The 18,911-nt window shown below is 52.7% G+C and overlaps 5 protein-coding genes and 1 pseudogene across 6 annotated transcripts, besides 1 other annotated feature; 3 read left to right on the forward strand and 3 right to left on the reverse strand.

Annotated features, from left to right (window-relative positions):
* Positions 1-1,235: 1,235 nt before the first annotated feature.
* NCS57_01302400 (uncharacterized protein) lies at positions 1,236-2,489 on the forward strand (the record flags this gene model as incomplete). Its single annotated transcript, XM_053062675.1, has 2 exons — positions 1,236-1,358; positions 1,422-2,489. 2 exons carry the CDS (start codon positions 1,236-1,238, stop codon positions 2,487-2,489), a joined length of 1,191 nt encoding a protein of 396 aa, XP_052907570.1.
* A 2,637-nt stretch (positions 2,490-5,126) lies between these two features.
* On the forward strand, positions 5,127-6,586 carry NCS57_01302500 (annotated as a pseudogene). The gene is made up of 4 exons: positions 5,127-5,549; positions 5,606-5,767; positions 5,821-6,277; positions 6,330-6,586.
* Positions 5,127-6,586: a sequence feature.
* A 186-nt stretch (positions 6,587-6,772) lies between these two features.
* Positions 6,773-8,116, reverse strand: NCS57_01302600 (uncharacterized protein; the record flags this gene model as incomplete). Its single annotated transcript, XM_053062676.1, has 1 exon — positions 6,773-8,116. One exon carries the CDS (start codon positions 8,114-8,116, stop codon positions 6,773-6,775), a length of 1,344 nt encoding a protein of 447 aa, XP_052907571.1.
* A 6,073-nt stretch (positions 8,117-14,189) lies between these two features.
* Positions 14,190-16,283, forward strand: NCS57_01302700 (uncharacterized protein; the record flags this gene model as incomplete). The annotated part of the gene is made up of 1 exon (XM_053062677.1): positions 14,190-16,283. One exon carries the CDS (start codon positions 14,190-14,192, stop codon positions 16,281-16,283), a length of 2,094 nt encoding a protein of 697 aa, XP_052907572.1.
* A 666-nt stretch (positions 16,284-16,949) lies between these two features.
* NCS57_01302800 (uncharacterized protein) lies at positions 16,950-17,396 on the reverse strand (the record flags this gene model as incomplete). Its single annotated transcript, XM_053062678.1, has 3 exons — positions 16,950-17,146; positions 17,209-17,301; positions 17,360-17,396. 3 exons carry the CDS (start codon positions 17,394-17,396, stop codon positions 16,950-16,952), a joined length of 327 nt encoding a protein of 108 aa, XP_052907573.1.
* A 605-nt stretch (positions 17,397-18,001) lies between these two features.
* On the reverse strand, positions 18,002-18,450 carry NCS57_01302900 (Cupin-2 domain-containing protein; the record flags this gene model as incomplete). The annotated part of the gene is made up of 2 exons (XM_053062679.1): positions 18,002-18,365; positions 18,425-18,450. The coding sequence occupies 2 exons, from the start codon at positions 18,448-18,450 to the stop codon at positions 18,002-18,004; spliced, it is 390 nt and encodes a 129-aa protein (XP_052907574.1).
* Positions 18,451-18,911: the final 461 nt, after the last annotated feature.

Genomic DNA, 18,911 nt, shown 5'->3' on the forward strand with positions numbered 1-18,911 from the left:
TAGTGGCTGCACTATAGAGTATCTCTACCAAGATCTGCATCTCAATGAGTTATTTGCGGAGGGAGGGATAAGTCAAACAGCAAGCGTCCGAATGTGGATGTGATCGCGATGAAGTGCTCCCAGGAGATCCCCATGACGTCTCCGCGGAGAGAGAGATCACAATCGTAGCCAATCAGAATTGACCAATATCGTGATTTCGGCACTTGAACCCGGGGTTCTGGGGGTGGCTTTTGGTGTGTTATCAGGGCTTTGATGTCGCCATACGATGGGCCAGTGTCGTGCTCTTGACACAGCCAATTGGCGTGAGGAGAGCCGTGGAGGAGTTGCACCCGAGGAATAGCGAGGTTGAAATGGTGTGTGAGGTAAGCCTTTCGGTGTGGATTCGTCTTGTGCCGTCCATCAAAGGCACTCGCCTGTCAGTCATGGTCAAGATGCTGCAGCATGAGATAGGATGGATCATGGTCGACGGGCTTGGTTGTTATCCAGGACAAGGCAAGCAATGACCACACTGTCATTTTCGATCAAGTCCCACTTTAAACGCACATTTTCCATACCTAATTTATATACATGTCTTCAAGCATATCTCCAATGGCCTCTTGATCAATGTTGCGATTCAAGAGATGCACAGTGACCCTTACACTCGAGTCTTGCCATATTGTCACCCAACTTGGCAGTTTCAGCATTATCACCCGCTATAATCGTATAATTCTTATTTCGTTTCATTCATTTCCAGTCTCACACTTGCGTCGATAATGGAAAATTTCAGCCGGACTTCTTTGCTGGTTCTCCAAGTTTCACCTTCACCACCAAGACAACCATCTCAACACACAGAGTAGCCCATTGTATTTTCTCAATTTCTGACATATCGCAAAGACTTTTAATTGATTCCATATTCATTTTTTTCTGAATTCCTTTTCTTTGTCCTTTTCTCCCCGCCCAAAAAGCCCTGTCAAGCCCATCACGGTCGACGAAAGCTCCTTCCTCTCGGTTTCCAGACAGTGCACGTGACGCACACCCCAGATCTCTTGCATCCCTCGACTCCTCCCATTTCATTCCACCTCCAATTCTTCCATCTTCATCATCTCCAGTTGGTGAGAAGGGCCGTCCTTGGAGCTCGCCTGTCGCTGTGCTCGATACGCCAAGAGTCTATCCTACACGACTGGGCCTCTTCCTCGCCGCGATCACCTGCCCTTCCATCCGCTCTACTCGTCGCTACTTCGCCTAAAGACCCCATCATGTCCTCTCGAATTCTCCAAGATGCGGGTATCTTGGAACTTCTCAACTGCCTGAGATCCTCAAACGCCAGCGACTCGAACGAGCAGGACGAAGCTTCACCCAACGCCAATTGCCCCGAGCAAGTCATTCGCGACACCTGGAACCGCCTGCGTGACGCCTAGTGGGCGGTCGCCATTCAAGTTCAGAGAGATGAGGAAGCAAATGGCCGGGCCTCAGATGACGTCAGCCTACTCGACTGGCCAACCTTTATCAGACAGCAGATCCCCCTGACCTCTCTCAAGGTCATTCTTCATGCCATCCACTCAGACGATTGGGCTCGCGCTGCCACCAAGTCCCAACTTACGGGCCGTCTCCTCACACTCTCTGTTCGATTTGGGCTGGGGACAAGAGTTCAAGAACCGTGGCTTCTCTTCCTCTACCTCGGCCAAACGGTACCGTTGAGTCTTCGCCTCGTCAAGAAACTCAACGCGTGGCTTACTGCCAATGAGCACATCGATACCAACCTCGTCCTCCCTGCTATCACGGAACAATCCATTCGCCGCCATGGCCGCCAAACCCAGTCGCCTTACGCAGTCTTCGAAGTCGACGTCGACAGAGCAATACAGTACTTGGATCAGCATCATCCGCGATCCAGTGCCAATGTCTCCACCCCTACTTCCTCTCACCACCAAGTCAACGGAACCATACCCGAGAGAAATGAGGCGAGAAGTGATCCCAACGGCAGTGTTGATGGCAATGTTGCACGCAACGGGCAGCGCGTTCTACGACCTCGAACATTCAGCCAGAGGGATGATACAGAAGGGCAAGATGAGCATGAAGCGAACTCCAGGAGGAGAGTCCGCCGCCTCCCTCGTGACTCAAGTGAAAGCTCTACAGTCACACCAGAGGCTGGCCGACGTGCAACTCAAGGTACATCAATCATGACACCTCTTGGAGTCCCTGACATCTCCCTCGGAAGAGTGGAGTCTCCCTCGATGAACTTTTCTGGGGGCCACAGGGGACGTCAGAGTGCGGATAGTGCTGGCGATGTCGGGTCACCAGGACTGGAAGCGCGTCTCAATGCCCTGAGAACTCTGATTCAGTTCGGACCGGCTATCGAGATCACCGGCAGCGACCCGATGGCTCATCAGACACGAGGCCTGTTTGACTCGATCACTCATCTTTCGCAGCTTGCACTCGCCGCATTTGGACAATTAGAGCAGCAGGGCAACCGACGAAGCACCTCGAGTTTCTCAGATCGAACGTCGCGCTGAAAGAACGTGAGGGAGTCAGAGGTTGTATGGGTTTTTGTCGCAGAATTCTGGGCCAGCAAGAGTGTCAGGGGCTTGTGGAGTGTTGTTGCGGTTGCTATGAATAAGTTAGCACCATGTACTTCCAGTTTGTGCTGTTCTATCACGATCTGGCAAGAGAGTTGCTTCGCCAGTTATAAAAATTCTCTCATGTCGAGATGATAGTGCAATCATAGTTAATCAACGGATCAGTCACCCTCCACAGAGGTACCATAGAAATAGACCTAGATGATCAACGTGAACCCTGTCGATGATGCCACCATCTTGCAATGAAGCGACCCCGAGCCTCACAGACTGATACTGCAATCCCCCTGCATTGGAACTCAATACTCTCTAATATTCATGGGTTTCTCAGGCCCGCAGCGCAATTGTCTTTCATTTCTCGCATCTGCCAGGGCGTAGCCCAAAACCTCCCCACGTTGTTCAGAACACCCGGTAAGTCAAATCACGTCAGAGCAGATTCAAATGTCGCAAAGGCGGAGTTCCATCCCTACAAAGTTGCTTGAGCATCGCCATAGACCATTCTACACTGTTCCGGGCAGGAAATGACTAAATCTACCCCAATGCTCTTTAGCTGAACCGGGCGGCCATGGGCAAGGAGTTCCACAACTCGTTAGTGACTAAGCGGAGGACTACTAAATAACGCAAAAGGTCCAGTTGGCCGAGAGTTGTTGTGCTCACCAATCTTCCTTTTTATTATCGTCCTTTACACTATTCGGACCATTCGTTCGTCAGGGTATTCTTGAGAACTCAGCATGTCACTTCCTGCCTTCCTCTACAGCTCGAATCACGAGCCACTCTCTTGTGTGGACATGCACACCGTGGGAATGCCGACCAGAATCATCTTGAGCGGCTACCCAAACATCTCAGGCACGTTGCTTGAGCAGCGAACACAGGCAAAACTACATCATGATTACATACGTACACGCTTGTTGCAGGAACCTCGAGGACATTCGGGCATGTATGGGGCCGTACTTCGACCAGAAACCGAACGTACAAGATCAGGCGAGGCCCACATGGGAGTTCTCTATCTCCATGGCGAAGGATATAGCAACATGTGTGGACATGCCACGATAGCCGTTTGTCGGCTCCTTATCGATCTTCAAGACACAGTGCATTTCCCAAGGAGGCATGACCTCGTATATAACGCCGAAACGAGAAGTGTGCGACTAGTCCTGCATACTCCAGGGGGGCTTGTGGAGAGCGACGTGCCGACAATCCAAGATGGCGCTCGATCAGATCCAACTCGCCCCGTGAGCTTCGTCTCTATTCTGGCTTTCTCGCTGGCGACTGACCTTTCGGTCGATATCCCGGAACCTTATCGGTGGCCAGAACTTGCAGACCGCCCGAGTGTCACTCTTTCACTAGCCTGCGCGAGCGCCGCGAGCTGTCATGTCGACATATGCGAACTAGGGTTCCCGCCCTTTAGGGAGGCCATCGACATCAGTTGCCTCGATTTCGCAACACGCCAGCTAAAGGCAGCACTGAACAACTCAGAGCTTGTCAAGTCACACTTGATGCTACCAAATCAGAGCGATACTTGCGTTTTCGGGGTCATGATCGAGGACAAGAACACAGGGTCTCCAGCAGAAGGGACGAATGGGGCCGAAACAGGCATGTATTTCTTTGGCGATCAACATCTGGACAGATCACCCACCGGAAGTGTTGTAGCTGCACGAAATGCCCTCAAGTATGCCAGGGGAGAGCTCAAGGTTGGAGAGTCGTGGACATATCACTCCATCTTAACCAACAGGCACGGCAGCGAATACGGGTTCGTTGGGAAAACCTTGCGTCTGGTAGAAACCGAGGTGAGGGGCCAGAATATGAAGGGCGTCGTGGTTCAGGTCAGTGGACACGCCTATTATTCCGGGGTAAATACGTATGTAATCGAGAAAGAGGATCTCGTCGGTCAAAATGGATTCCTCCTTGAGCATCTGGATAGACAAGGTAACAAATAATTGACACTATCGAGAATTTGACGTGAAGCCCTTCTATGGGCCCCATAAATACCCAATATGACGTCTTTATAGAAGCCAACGTTCAGAGGAGGACAGCCATTTTCTTGAGACTTGGTCGAATGCATTACATGGGAGGCTGTCGCTAAACTTCCGCCTTGGCCGGGAAAGCTCCATTTCAGGCCCCTCTTCGGCGAATAGCGTTTGGTATTATGATCAATGACTTGAAATTTCGAGGTTATCGCTTGACAAGATTTGCTGATGTTGGCGTGCTTGATCTGGGTAAGTATATGATGTGGAGGTTCAAGAGGAGCATGTGTTTGACGGCGTACTTGGAACATACATTCCCCTCACTGTTCGACATTTGGCACAATATCCAGCTCCCCATTTCTCTACGGCTCGGCTTAGTAGAGTCACTGCTTCAGACGAAATATGGAAGGCCAGATGAAGCAGGAGAATGAGTTGGTGCATCCAGTACAGCCAGCACGGCCAGTACCATCGGTGCGCGAATGCCGTCGCGTGCTGTTAAAGACTGATGCTGTCGTCTTACCGCTCTTGACGATTGCTATGACATTGGGTTTCCTAGACAAGGCAAGGGCTCTTACTTTATTCTATCAGATCCTCGATCGCTAACGAAAACAAGTAGAATGCCTTGTCTTTCGCGGCTCTATGGGGCCTCAAGGAGGACACGCATCTCGTCGGCCAAGAGTACAGCTGGCTCGGTAGCATCTTCTACTTCGGCTACCTCTTTGCCGAGTTCCCCAACCTGTGGCTTATCACACGGGTGCAAATCGGAAAGTACATCGGTGGGTGTCTAACAGCGTGGGGGGCTGCTCTGTGCCTCGTGGCTGTCTGCCACAACTTTGCCGGCGTGGCCACCATTCGGTTCTTCTTGGGAGCCTTCGAGGCTTGTTTGCTGCCATGCATGATGCTTCTCAATTCGATGTGGTATCGGCGAGAGGAGCAGCCTTTGAGGACTGCCATCTGGTGTAATACCCTTGCCGGCGTGTTCGGTGGTATCTTGGCGTATGCCATTGGCAAGATTGAGGGCCCGTTGGCAACTTGGAAGGTTCTTTTTCCATTTTCGCCTTTGTCATCACTCAGGACGCTAACTTGGATTCTCAGTACATATTCATCATTTATGGGGTCGTCACTGTCGCCATGGGCATCGTGACCCTGGCCTTGCTCCCTGACACTCCAGCAAATGCCTGGTTCTTGAAGGCTGAGGAGAAGGTTATTGCAGTCCAGCGCGTCGCAAACAACCAAACAGGTGTAGTACGGAGCAAAGTCAGTGTCAGAGCCTTTCTGTTCATTCTCAATCTCTGACTGGGAGCACTCAGAACTTCAAATTGTCACAGATTAAAGAAGCCATCCTTGACCCCAAATGGATCATATCATCTCTCGGCGTCTTCGCATTTTCAGTTACGAACGCCAGCATCACAAACTTCAATCCTCTCATCATATCTGGCTACGGTTTCTCACAAAGCCGAACAGCGTTGCTCGCAACGCCCCAGGCAGCTATTGCCATGGTGGCTCAAACAGGGTTCTCGGCAATCACTTTTTATGTACCAAATCTTCGATGCCTATTCTGGGTTCTTTCAGCATGCCTCGCTATGGTAGGCGCCATCATGGTACACGTCCTCGACGCAGAGCTATACCGAAATGCCAGTCTAGCAGGCGTCTACCTCATGGGTTTCTACAATCCTCCCTTTATTCTAGCCGTGAGCCTACAGACTTCCAACACATCCGGGACAACCAAGAAGAGTTTCGTGTCTACTTCCATAGCAGTCTGGTATGGTCCGTACACCTCCACTCCTCAACTTGATTTCTCTCACTAACGCATGAGAAGCTCTTGGAAACATTGTTGGTCCGCAGTTCTTCCTCGAAACAGAGGCCCCTCGTTATCAGACAGGCATCGTCGCCCTTGTATGCTCGTTTGCTGCTGTGGCGGTTTGCGGTATCTCTTATGGTACATTTTGCATATTTGAGAACAAGAGGAGAGACCGAAAGTTTGGAAAACCCAAAGACGTAGCTGAGACTGGGCTGGTTGTCGAGGAGGAGAACTTGACAGATATCGAAAACACCAACTTTCGGTACACGATATAGAGAGCGAACAAGAGCCTTGTTACAATGAAATGAGGAGGGAGGCTTTATCAATGATTACTTGAGCACTTTCGGATTTTATATAGCTATGCTTCCTGAATCTAAACAATAGACGCAACATGACTGTGTATTACAACCTCCGTCGCCCCCCTTCTTTCTCGCAAAGGTCATCGTCAAAGGCAGCGCAGCTTACCACAAATTAAAGACGCCATTCGGTACATCGCGTCGCTTCAACGGGCTGGAGGTATCATTCCTCGTGATGTTCTGGATGGTACAACCCTCAGTTTCATACACCTCGGCATATGTACCCGTCAGAACAGCTCCCAGCCACTCAAAAACGGCAGAGAGACCGTACGCAAACTCCTCCGAGTGCGTGCCAACCGAGTTCCGCTGGTACAAGATGTTGGCACCGACCTGGCAGTATCTCTCGATGAGGGCATCCGTGTCGGCGACCTTGCTGATCTCATCGTTGATGGCCTTGTAGGCGAAGATGGGCCATTGAGGCACGCCGTGATAGCCCATGATGCCATCGCGATTGATGATTCTTTGAAGCTTGGGGTCTCGGAAGGTATCGAGACCGTCTTTGAAGAAGTCACCGATATCAACTCCGGCATATGCGACACCAGCCTCGGGTGAAGTAAAATCCAAGGCAGCCAGGAACCCGGTCTTGTTGTACGGTCCCTCAGTCTTGAGCTTGGAGATCAAATATTTCTGTACCTCGGGGTATTGGCTGGTCAGGCCGAGGATAGCGCTTGGGGCCAATCCAGCGCCGTCTTGGCCGGTGATGGACTCGAGAACACTGGTCACGTTGGGGGTCAGGCCTCCCAAGGCAGCGCCGACAATGGTCTCTGACAGGTCCGGAGCGTATTGAACCACCAACTCAGACGCCCACTCGCTAGCAAGGGCACCTCCAGAGTATCCCCAGAGAGCGACGCGAGGCGAGGTGGTGTTCAAACCCAGGCCGAGGGAGAGCACAGCACGGACCGAGTCAATGGTTGCATGCCCAGATATGACACCAGCAGTGAATGAAGCCAATGGGCCTTCATAGTCTGGTACAGAGATGAAAAGCCCCAGCCCCAAGACTGTACCAAAAGGAACGCTGGCATCGGCATCATACAGAGTGTAGCTAGGGCTGGCGTCAACGTCGGCAGAGTCGTATGGCACCTGGTAAGACAGGAGAGCAGCCTGGTCAAAGTTGCGTGCTGCAGTGCTATTGGGTCCCAACTCTGGCACAAACAGGGTGGTGACGGCCCACGTGGGCTTATACTGGCTATCAGTCGTCCGGTAAAGAATGTTGTACACGGCCGAACTGTTGCCAGTGACCTTGGTCAAGTTGCCGGGTGCAGGTCGGAGACGCAGGACAGCGCCAGGCTCAGCATTCTCGAACCCTTCTGGCGCAGTGTACCATGGATCTTGACTCGGTGGGAGGGGACCAGCGGAGGAGGATCTTTTGTGGAAATGGGAGGCTTGGGTGGCAGAGACAACGCCCAACCAAAGGCTCACGAGAGCCAGGACACGATGGAGAAGAGCCATGTCGCATATGACGCTACAGTTGGCTTGACAAACAGCAACAGCAGATTGGCAGTGGCAGGCTTTTGTTCATCAGGTCAACTACAATACAATACCTCAATGACGCGAGCGAAGCATGGCTGAGCCGAGTGATCCGAGTCCGAGAAGCATGTCAGCCAAAGCTGCAGCTGCGGCGAGCTCAATTCGCACAGCCGCGATGTTGTTTGTCCTACGGACATTGCGGGAATGACGGCTTCACGGCGTTAGCCTCTGGGGCTAGACACCTTGGCGAGGATGCGACGAATCGCGAACAAGCTAATTGGGGAGTTGATGAGATCAGCGTCGATCATGGACCCGATATGGAGCATCAGATGGGGCTCAGGATTCAATGTTCCACTCATCCCGACACGGGACGATCATGACGGTATTTCCCACGGTACTTGAACGGTCGCTTACAGACGGAAGGCTTAGCTGCCAAGCTGTCTGTGCTGGAGCTGGCCAAGCTCGGGGCGGCGAATGAGACAAATCTCGTCTGCTTACCCCAGAACCAGGCTGGACAAGAGGTTGGGGGCAGTCCAAATTGGCATCATCCGTAGGATAAGATCTCGCCTGGTGTCTAAATAGGCAATGCCAGGCTCACCTCAGACATTTCTCAAACGAGACATGAGATTCGAGCTTGTGTATGGACAAGTCCACGAGGTTGGAGCTGGGCAAGACATCAGAGCTTCTACGCGAGCTTATTGTCTCTCATCAGGCTATGCGTATCACCAGGGCGAAACCTAAGCTTCGGCCTCGCGTCAGAACCATGCGTGGAACAGGGTACACCGACTATACCGACGGAATTGAAGGCTCCCGGGATAATGCCAGTGAAGGAACCAGTTTGTCAAAGACAGACACCAGTGCAGTCAGACACTGCAATCACCAGGGCATATTTTCGCATGGCCCGAGGTGTCTCGCGATCCAGTTCAAGGTCGGCAGAATCGAGACACCCAACTTGTCCGTCGACTGTGTATACCCGTCGATCGTTTCCGAATGTGCGATCGTCGAAGTCCGGGGCCATGGCATCGGAATCGGGAGCGCGACGCGATGGGATGAAGACGTAGGCAGGGAATGCGTTTCGTGTCGGTCGGGGAGGCGGATTTGGGGGATATTATCTTCGATTGAAGCAATCGCGGGGCTGTCAAACACATGGGCAATTATGTCGTCGCGTGATGTCGATGTTGAGCATGAGCTTGGGTGGACGAGGGCGTATATATCAAACCCATTCCTGGTGCTCAATCCAATCAATTGCCATAGCCGTAGCCATGCGCGAGGTCAATCTCCGGGACAAAATATGCGTCTTCGGAGGCGGTGTCGAGTGGTCGCACAGACGCGGTGGCAATGTCTTGCCTCACGGGGCGTGACGAGGCTTGGCATCTATCGTTTGTCGATCAAATGATGCTCTCTTGGCGGTTAAAGTCCGTGTAACAGGTACCCAATAGGGCTTATCGGTGGCTCGAGCCCTCTCGTCCGTCAGGTGGCATGCGCGTTTATCGAGTACCGCATCTTGTCGATAAATGTGTGGCTGGGCTTGGTGTTGAGGATCGCGAGATTGACGCGTTGAGCGCGTGTTCGACGCATTTGTTCACTTCATGTGTATCAGCTTTGATGAACATAGATCAAAGGCAGAAGCACAAAACAATGCAGAGAAGAGGAACATGCCGGGTTTTAACATGATGGGATGCCATCGATTGCGCCATATACCTAGCACTAGTTGTCAGTCACGAAAGATAACATGGCGATGGCGAGCTTGGTTAGTCGACCTAGCCAACCAACACAGCCAAGACAATATGCTGTATCGCCATATCATAGGCCAGCCGTTAATATTGTCGTTCAAGAAGGCGATATGGCAGCCCGGATCAGAGAGATAATTCGTTGATTGCGTCTCACCCAAATCTCCCCGCCTCGCCCTTGGTGGTGATGGTGTGGTCACGTGGTGTGCTCTATCCATCAGCGAGTCGCTATCGATAAGCCCAGCAACAGAGACAATTGATGGTAAACACTCCAGCTTCAAGTTTGCTAGATGGTTTGAAATGTAATGAAAATTACGTGTAGATCTCCCGTGACTTTGGCTCCTTGTGATACTTTTTCTTTTAATGCTTGTCAAGTGTTAAATGTGTGCTAGAAGCTATTCAGTTCTCCACCATGACCAACACAGAATGCGTTTCTACAGCGCTGAAATTTACACGACAGTCACACCGAATCATCAAGACCAAGACTTGAAGGGCTAAGAAACCGAAACCAAATGATGCTATAGAAGACAGAAATGCCAATTTCCAATAACAACTCCTCAGTCACTCATTGAAGCCCATCTCACCCAGTTGTGACACATTACCCTACAGCGACGGATCTCTCGGAACAACCAAAGATACCCTCGGGCTGCCGACACTTTGCGGCATTTACCAAATATTCTGCTACCGTCTGAAAGAACCGGCTTTCCTATCATTGCCCTCTCTGATCCTCCATCGTGTCATACAGTGTCATCCAAGGGCACGCATTTCAACCTCACGCTTGACGTACATGGCACTTACAACATTCGCGACACTCATTCAGATCAGCAACCCAGCTGTAACTACGCAATTGCCATTGACACCTTGCAGACACTCAAGATCATGTGCTGAGGAAACGGGACCGGATGAAGATCAGCCGCGCCACTACAAAATTCAGCTTTGGCATCCTCTCAGCTGGCCAGACCCTTCGATCTCGCCGAACTTGGTTGATGGTTCTCGATCGTTCAACAATACACAGACAGATGGCTCTAGAACACTGAAAAGGATCGTCTAGAATTTCGTCACGATCATCCCTCACCGTCTCTTGGGCTCTCACTAGCAGTAGAGCGATCGTGTAGAGCCGCCGATCTTTGGCGCAGTGACATACCCGTACACACATATCAGCCACATGGCAAAGCAAGACGGTCCATGAACCGGACACTGCTTAAACAGAAGAACTAGCAACCTTGATGCAATCTTCTGCCCAAGCTGATCGGCCAACTTCCATCACAGTCTCCTGTTGACTACGAGATAATCTCACAGAGGCTATCCGCAGGCTGTCAGCTCCGGTCAGAAGGCGCCACTCATTCTACGCTGCAAAAAGAAGAAAACAGTATTGGAACTAACTAACCAATGGTCGCTGCCTAGCCGGCTCCGTGGGCGAGTCCAGCCCCGTTTACTTGCGGGTAAGACCGGCGAGTCAAGGCCAGACGCCACAGGAACACTGTAATTTACCCCTGCCGAAAGGTGGAGGAGAAGATCCGTTTGTGGCTTTGCGGTAGGAGCCGAAAACATAGCATCCAATCACAAGGCGGAATCCAGAAAAATGGATTGGCCGTTAGGTCCCCGAGGCTGAATAAGGGGACATTACTCTTGGCATTTTGTTCCTTTTCCATACTTTCAACCCCGCTTGCCCCTGAGTTGTGCAAAAGCCGGTGCTGATCTGAAGCCACTATTGATTCTTTTCTACTCCACGAGCCGCTGAGGATAAGGCCACCAACAGTCAGAGACAATGTCAAACAGGAGAAGAAGTGGGAGTGGCGGGTTACCTTGAAACCATGTGTTTGACCCGCTCCGGAGATGTCTAGCAGCTAGAGAAGCTCTCCCCTGGTGTCTGAGAAGCCACAGTTCGGATATTGTTTGGCGGTTTGCAGGCGTAGCCGCCCTCCAACTGTGCCCATCACTCGCGAACGGCCTCCTCGGCGAACTCATCGGGTGACGATGAGTCGATCAATGTCCAGACCGACAGAAGCTATCGGGGGAGCTATTGGAGCCACCGGGACCGCTACACAACCGGCACCAGCACATTGTCTGACATACGTAGCAAGCGTGAGCGCCTTTGGCTCATAGCGGGTCCTCGGTCCCTCATGCCCAGAGACGTATGGTTGGAGCGACAGGCCGGAGCACGCTATTGCCTAGCTACTCGAGCCACCAGAGCAGTTCTCGCGGCTTTCACGTCAAGGCGAGGGGCCTCGGCCGTGGCGGCCGCCAGTCTGGATTCGCTGGCAAGTGGTTAGACAGTCGGCGTGAGTGCGGGATGACCAATCGGCAGCGATAGCAGGCGAGGCTAGCAGGGGCATCACAAAGGTCCCAGCAGATTCCGAAGCTATCGAGACGATCCAGTGACATGGTGTGGTGTGGCGCGTGTGGCCTCGATAGACTGATGAATAAGGCCAACATGCATAATATGCATAGAAATGACAGCCAAGGCTCGGCTCTCGGGCGGGAATGGTAACGCTGGGATCATTCAGCCCTGAGCAGAGACGCCACGTGCCTGGCCAGTATCGACGCCTCGTCCCTGATGCGGTTAGCTGTTTGTGGGGGGCTGTACCTCCTTTTCCAAAACGGCGGAACAAGCACCCCGGCCAGCCAAGCATCACCCTCGATTGAGCCAATGCCGTGCATGCCCAGACTTGTTGGGCTGAGGGCTTGGCCAGTTGGAGAAGCACTTGGTGTCACGATCTGCAGCCGTCGGACCATCGGGCGTTTGTTGTGAAGGAAATAAAATGAGAGGGATCTTGGGACAGGAAAAGGAGACGCAGTGGATAGGGGGCAAAACATCGCCGGTTCAGAGGCCTCTCCGCCAAGCAAGAGATCTCGACCATCAACTCCTGGTGAGGTTCTACTGTATCATCCAGGGCTAAGCACGACCCTGAATCTCCGAAGCCCCAGCCCCTCTCGACCAGAAGCTTGGGTCTGTCTTCCTCGATTGATGCATACCCCGTCGACGCTAGTGCTCCATAACGCTATTGGCATGATCACCCTTGCTTGGGCCTCGCCCTGGGACCGAGCTCCTGCAGCCGACGGTCATCGGTGGCCCCGGGGTCACTGAATGGGGAAAGTGTTGGTCGAGATCTCGTTCGTGGCGAGCTGATATATGGGGATGAGCTACGGACTCTCTTGGATCAGACTCTTGATTCGGGAAGCCGGCATTTGACCGGGGAGGACAAGCAAGAGCCAACATAGGGCCAGTCTCTTGGCGGTGATGTTCCGGATCGTCCCCAGCATGATGTAGGTGTATGTAGGCTGGTGCCATTGCTCTGAGCCAATCGACGCATCGTCAGGGACCTCTGGGGGCCTGTGCCGTCCCCATCCGACTGAGATATGTCTCCCCATCCTCATGGGTCATGACAGTTTTGTCTCATCCTTAATCGAGCCCTATAGAACCGTGTCCGTGGACTCTGTAGATCGGCCAAGTAAACAATCAACTGCGGTCAGGCCTAGATTTCAATAGCGTTTACTGGTGTGCGGACATGGTTTGTTCTTTTCCAGACCTAAATTTCAGCTTCACTCTGGCCGACTTCCGCATGACCCCAAAGAAGCAAACTTGAAATTCATGCGGCATATCCCTGGCGAATCAGATCAGCCTCTACGAGATTGGTAGAGCACCAAAGGGTGTCTGTGGTGCCCTTCCACCTTATTGCTTCTTTTGCTCTCTAGCTTCCGCTAGCTAGACGTTGCCAACCTTATTAGCCTCCCTCACAACGTCCCGGCGCTTCGGGCCACCAGGAGGTTCTAGGCTTGGGTCACTATCGCTGAGGCTAACGCCAAGCTATCGAAAGAGGCTGGATTATTTGGGAACGGTTTCCAAATCCAGCTCATGTCCGCCGGTGAGGCTTCTGCTAACCCTTTCTCGAGCTCACTGAGCTGCGAGCGACAATGACTAGGCGCCACCGCAGAGCTCTGCAGCCAGAGGGCTGGATCACCATGAGCTGGCGCTTCCAGGACGGTCTAGTCTCGGGCACAGAGAGAAGCAATCCCCGCCCAACTAGTTGCATCGCTCGGGGTCTAGATCGTCGGAAGCAATTGCCGCCTCATGATTTTCACCCTTTGGGCGGGAAAGGGGCGTAGATGGCTATCAACTAGATGGAGAATCTACCACGATGCAAACAGCCTCGGACTTGTATAAGAAGCCCGTCTCCTTCGCACTCATCTCAACTCTTCAGGCAACAAGCTTCAATTCAATCATTGGTTAACAGACACCAGCAGCTCTTCTCTGGTCTCACAAGGCATCTGCCCTTGCCAATTCTTTGTTTGCTCCCCCCGACTCTCCCTCCTGAACATTCACCATGTTGTTCAAGGCTTTCTCCCTCAACCTGCTCCTGACCCTCGGGTCTGTGGCCGCCTCGTCCCTCAGCGAGCGCGACACCTCCTCTCTCGAGGCTCGTGTCACCTGCGGCAAGAACACTCTGAAGATCGGCAGCAAGTGTTACTGCAAGTCCATCGTCTTCAAGATGGACAGCAACGGCGACTGCGGCTGTGACGCCGGCTACAAGGTGTCCGGCCTCCTCTGTATCGCCGACTGCCCTGCCAGCGCCTACGTCAACTGGAAGAACCAGTGTGCTTGCCAAAAGAACTACCTCAAGTTCATTGGCGGCGACTGCAAGTGTCAGCAGGACAGCCAGACCGACGACGGCTCCAAGTGTACCGATATCTGCCCCGGCCCCCACAACAACTGGGTCAGCGGCACCCACTGCGAGTGCGATACCGACTTCGTCTCTGCTACTGCTCCTGGCACCGGCTGTGTTCGCGACTGCTCCAATGGTGCTACCCCCAACACCGACTCGACTGCCTGCGAGTGTCTTGCCGACCACTTTGTCCTGAAGGCCAACGGCAAGGAGTGCGAGTGTGACCCCGACTACATCCCTGGTGAGGGTGCCGACGCTGGAAAGTGTGTCCCCAAGTGCATCAACGGCGCCACCGCCACCACTGACCACAAATGCGAGTGTCTTGCCGATAACTTCAAGCTCACTGCCAACGGCCGAGAGTGCGAGTGCAAGGATGACTACGTTCCCGGTACCGGGTCTGACGCCGACAAGTGTGTCCCCAAGTGCTTCAACGGTGCTACTCCCCTGGACGACCACACCGGCTGCAAGTGTGAGGCCGCTAACTTCAAGCTCACCGCCAACGGCCGAGAGTGCGAGTGTGTCGATGACTACATCCCCGGCACTGGCGCCGACGCTGACAAGTGTGTCCCTCGATGCTCCAACGGTGCTACTCCCCTGGACGACCACACTGGCTGCAAGTGTGATGATGTCAACGCCCACCTTGTCAACGACGACCGCGAGTGTGCCTGCAACTCCAAGTACACCCCTGGCAGCGGCAGCCAGGCCGGTATCTGCATCCCCGACTGCTCCAACGGTGCTGTCCCCAAGGATGACCTCACTGGCTGCAAGTGTTCCGACATCAACGCTCAGCTCACCTCCAGCGAGCAGGAGTGCACGTGCAAGTCTCTCTTCAAGCCCGGTACTGGTGCTGATACTGGCTCTTGCGTCCCTGACTGCGGTACGGCTACTGCCAAGGCCGACAAGTCTGGATGCGAATGCACCAAGGATCACTTCCAGCTCAAGGACAACCAGGTCGACTGCGAGTGCACCCCTCCCTTCGTTCCTGGCACCGGCGCCAACTCTGACAAGTGTGTCCCTGTCTGTGTTGGTATTGCTACTCTGAAGGACGACGGAAGCGCCTGCAAGTGCCCCAGCAACGCTCACCTTAAGACTGGCGGCGTTGAGTGCGACTGTGACACCAACTATAAGCCCACCACCAAGCCCGCCAAGCAGCCCGCCTGCGTCTACGACTGCGGCTCCGCCAAGCTGAACCCTACCTTCAACGGCTGCATCTGCGACAAGCCCAACACTGAGTTCAAGGATGCCGCCACTGGCTGCGGCTGCAAGGCTGGCTACACTGGTCTCTCCCGATTCGGCTGTGTCTCTGACTGCGGCACCACCGATGCCAAGTGGAACAGCGCCAAGTCTACCTGCATCTGCAACGTCAAGGCCTACAAGTACACTCCTGCCAGCGGCTCCACCAGTGCCAGCTGCGCTTGCGAGAAGTCCACCGATGTCTACGAGGAGGGTGACGGTGTCTGCCACGAGCCCTGCGGCACCGATGCCGACTGGAACAAGAAGTCCCGCGCCTGCATTTGCCGCAAGAAGGGCATGCAGTTCAACAACGGTGCTTGTGCTTGCCCCAAGCCCGATGAGCAGAAGTGGAACGGCTCCAAGTGTGTCGCCGACTGCGGTGACGATGCTCAGTACGACAACAAGCAGGCTCGCTGCGTCTGCCTCAAGCGCGGCCAGAAGTGGGCTAACAAGGTCTGCTCTTGCGACCCTGGCTTCACCTGGAAGAACCAGAACAAGGGCTGCGTCGCCAACCCTGCTTAAGAGATCTCTTTTACGAGAGCGACTCCTGATTTGGGATTTTGACGGCCCACATTCATTAAAATGTCATGTTTCATGTTAATGTCACCTTCACTTCTTGTCTTGGTTGAGTTACTGAGAGGGAACGGAAGGGTTTCTTCGACTCACAGTACATAGTCCACACTCACTACTAAGAGCTATATTTACTTGTTAATTTATATTTTTGTGTTTCTGGAAACTCTTTGCCTTCTGCTCTCTGCGCCCTCGTGATTAACACTGTTTCTCCAACCTTGTGAAGTTTCTGTAAAACTAAAATGGCCTCCTGCTTTTGAAAGACCATGTTCCTCATGCCCTTGATCTACCATCCACTGGCCTCTGACTCAACTAGGCTACCGATGCAATTTAGGAGCGCCAAACGGCACTGACGCTAACTAAATCATCCCCCAAACAGGCTTACTCTCGAGCCAGGGATCGCCCTCTGCGAAGGTTCACCCATGTGGTACCTCAGTTCTCTAACCTTGTTCGTAGCTAGGAGTTGAAATTGATGAGACATTTGGTGGTCATGAATGACAACGATGTTTATGTTTGAGTGGAATAGAGATTGGTATATTTTGATATTAAACTCCAAGTGAACCCTGGTTGCCAGAAGCTGTGAGTCTTGTCGAAGCCTTCCTTCTACCATAACTCCCTCTATACTCCATACGTAAATTCGCGATACTTCTTTTGGTAGTAGTACGTCGCCAGTCCTCCAGCAGCACCAAGGGCCAAAGGAATTGGTGCCCTACCTCCCGTCTTGATTATCCGGGGGATAGCAGATCCAGTAAGAAGGACGCTGTTTCCGAGGGCAAGCTCGGCGCCATAGTCCTGGTTGGTCTTGAGAAGGTAGCCTAGAGCACAGTGATGAGTAAACAGGACAGCTAATTGTTAATTCTTAAGGGAGTTTTCATACCGGCATAGGCGTACGAGACGCCCAGTCCTAGCCCCGCGACGAGAGAGGGTGTTGAGCGGGTTCGCAGGTAGCCGGCGGTTCCGCCAGCCGCCACTGTTCGAAGTCAAGATTAGCCACGGATACGCAAGAATTGACACAGATTGAGACTTACAAAGACCGGCAAGGGTAAAGGAAGGGTGTTCGGCCATGGCTTAGACTTTAGTGACACTCAATGGCACTTCAATGGCTTCCAGAAAGTTGTTGCGTGAGGAGAACTTCGGGCCAGTGAAGGGAGATCGGCGCGGCCAATCAGGGTGACTAATCAATGACAAGGCCGAGTGAGTGGATGGCGAGATTCGGACCTCGGGGTTGAAGAAAGTCCGAGCTCAATTAGATCCGGTTGGCTCCGGAGAAGATAGACCGACGTGATTGGACAGATATGACAATTAGCGCTCTAACAACTATGGCGGTAATTTGGCACTCTTATGTTAGAGCCTTAACATCCCGACCGAGATCTTGGGAATGTTTTCAAGTTGAGTGTCCTTTCAGTTAATAACTTTAGTTAACGAATTGCACCCTGGCTTGAACGGCCTATTTGTTTCATAAATTTCCAGGCTGGGAGTATTTTGCTGTCTCCGAGGCGGAAAACTCACATCAACTAAGCCATCGTTCTCGAGCCGGTAACGATGAACAGTGCACACTATTCGAGAGACGCCTGGGTTTCATTACACATGCCACTGGCCTCAATAATTTATTGATACATAAGAGAGTACATGATGATGGTCCAGCCCAAAGCCCACCAGATGAGTTCCCTTCACCATCCCTCATCCAGGACAGTTAGTCCCTCATATCCCTGCCCCACGACTTCAGTGTCGACGAAAAACACAGCAATCGCCTTGGCCCTCTTGTGTTGACTGTTGTTCTCTCCGACCGTGTGGCGGCAACCAGGCTGCTCGATGAAGCTTTCTCCGACCTCGTACACCTTGGGTGGATTGCCATTCATGCCACTCAAGATGTGTCCCTCGGTTACAGGAGCCATAACTGTAGCCCCACCATGGCGATGGGGAGGCGTAAAGCCGTTTGGGGAGTAGTCGAGCTCAAGAGCGACGATGGACTTTCCAGATGCGCCTTTGAGCTCGTAGTCATAAAGCACTCGGATGGTCTCTCGTGGCTGAGTCCTGTGAGGCACACTGAGTCAATATACATACGATTGAAAATTCTACTGATTGCAACCTACTGTGTTTCTTTGGCTTTGGATTCCATTTTGGGAGGTTGGAGGAGAACCCAGGCAATGGGATGAGCATGTTACGAATTTGATGAACGATGATTATGCCATAGTAACCACTATTTATTCTTCCTGACCGTCAGCATCAATGACGGATATTCATAACATGGCCTAATGTTCCTCTTCCATCTCAAACCATTGGAAACGACTATCCGGATGCTGACTTGATAGTCGGGAACTACAGGCCGGATGCCGAGTTGTTCAGGGAATCGGAAATCCCCACCTCAATTGCCGATTCCCCGTGTAAACGGATTCCCGATGCTCTGCCCGTGTGCGCCGAGACGGCTGACCGGTAACTTAGTAAAGAGGGACATCTCTGAGAATCAGATGGTTTGTAATCTATTGGTGCGTGTTATTTAAGCCATGCTTCTTACTCATTGGCAGTATCGGGTCCTCATTCATCATTCCTCCCATATTGTACCAAGAGCCACCACCATCA

The sequence above is a fragment of the Fusarium keratoplasticum genome, chromosome 11 (assembly GCF_025433545.1).
Source record: "Fusarium keratoplasticum isolate Fu6.1 chromosome 11, whole genome shotgun sequence".
Classification (NCBI taxonomy): domain Eukaryota; kingdom Fungi; phylum Ascomycota; class Sordariomycetes; order Hypocreales; family Nectriaceae; genus Fusarium; species Fusarium keratoplasticum.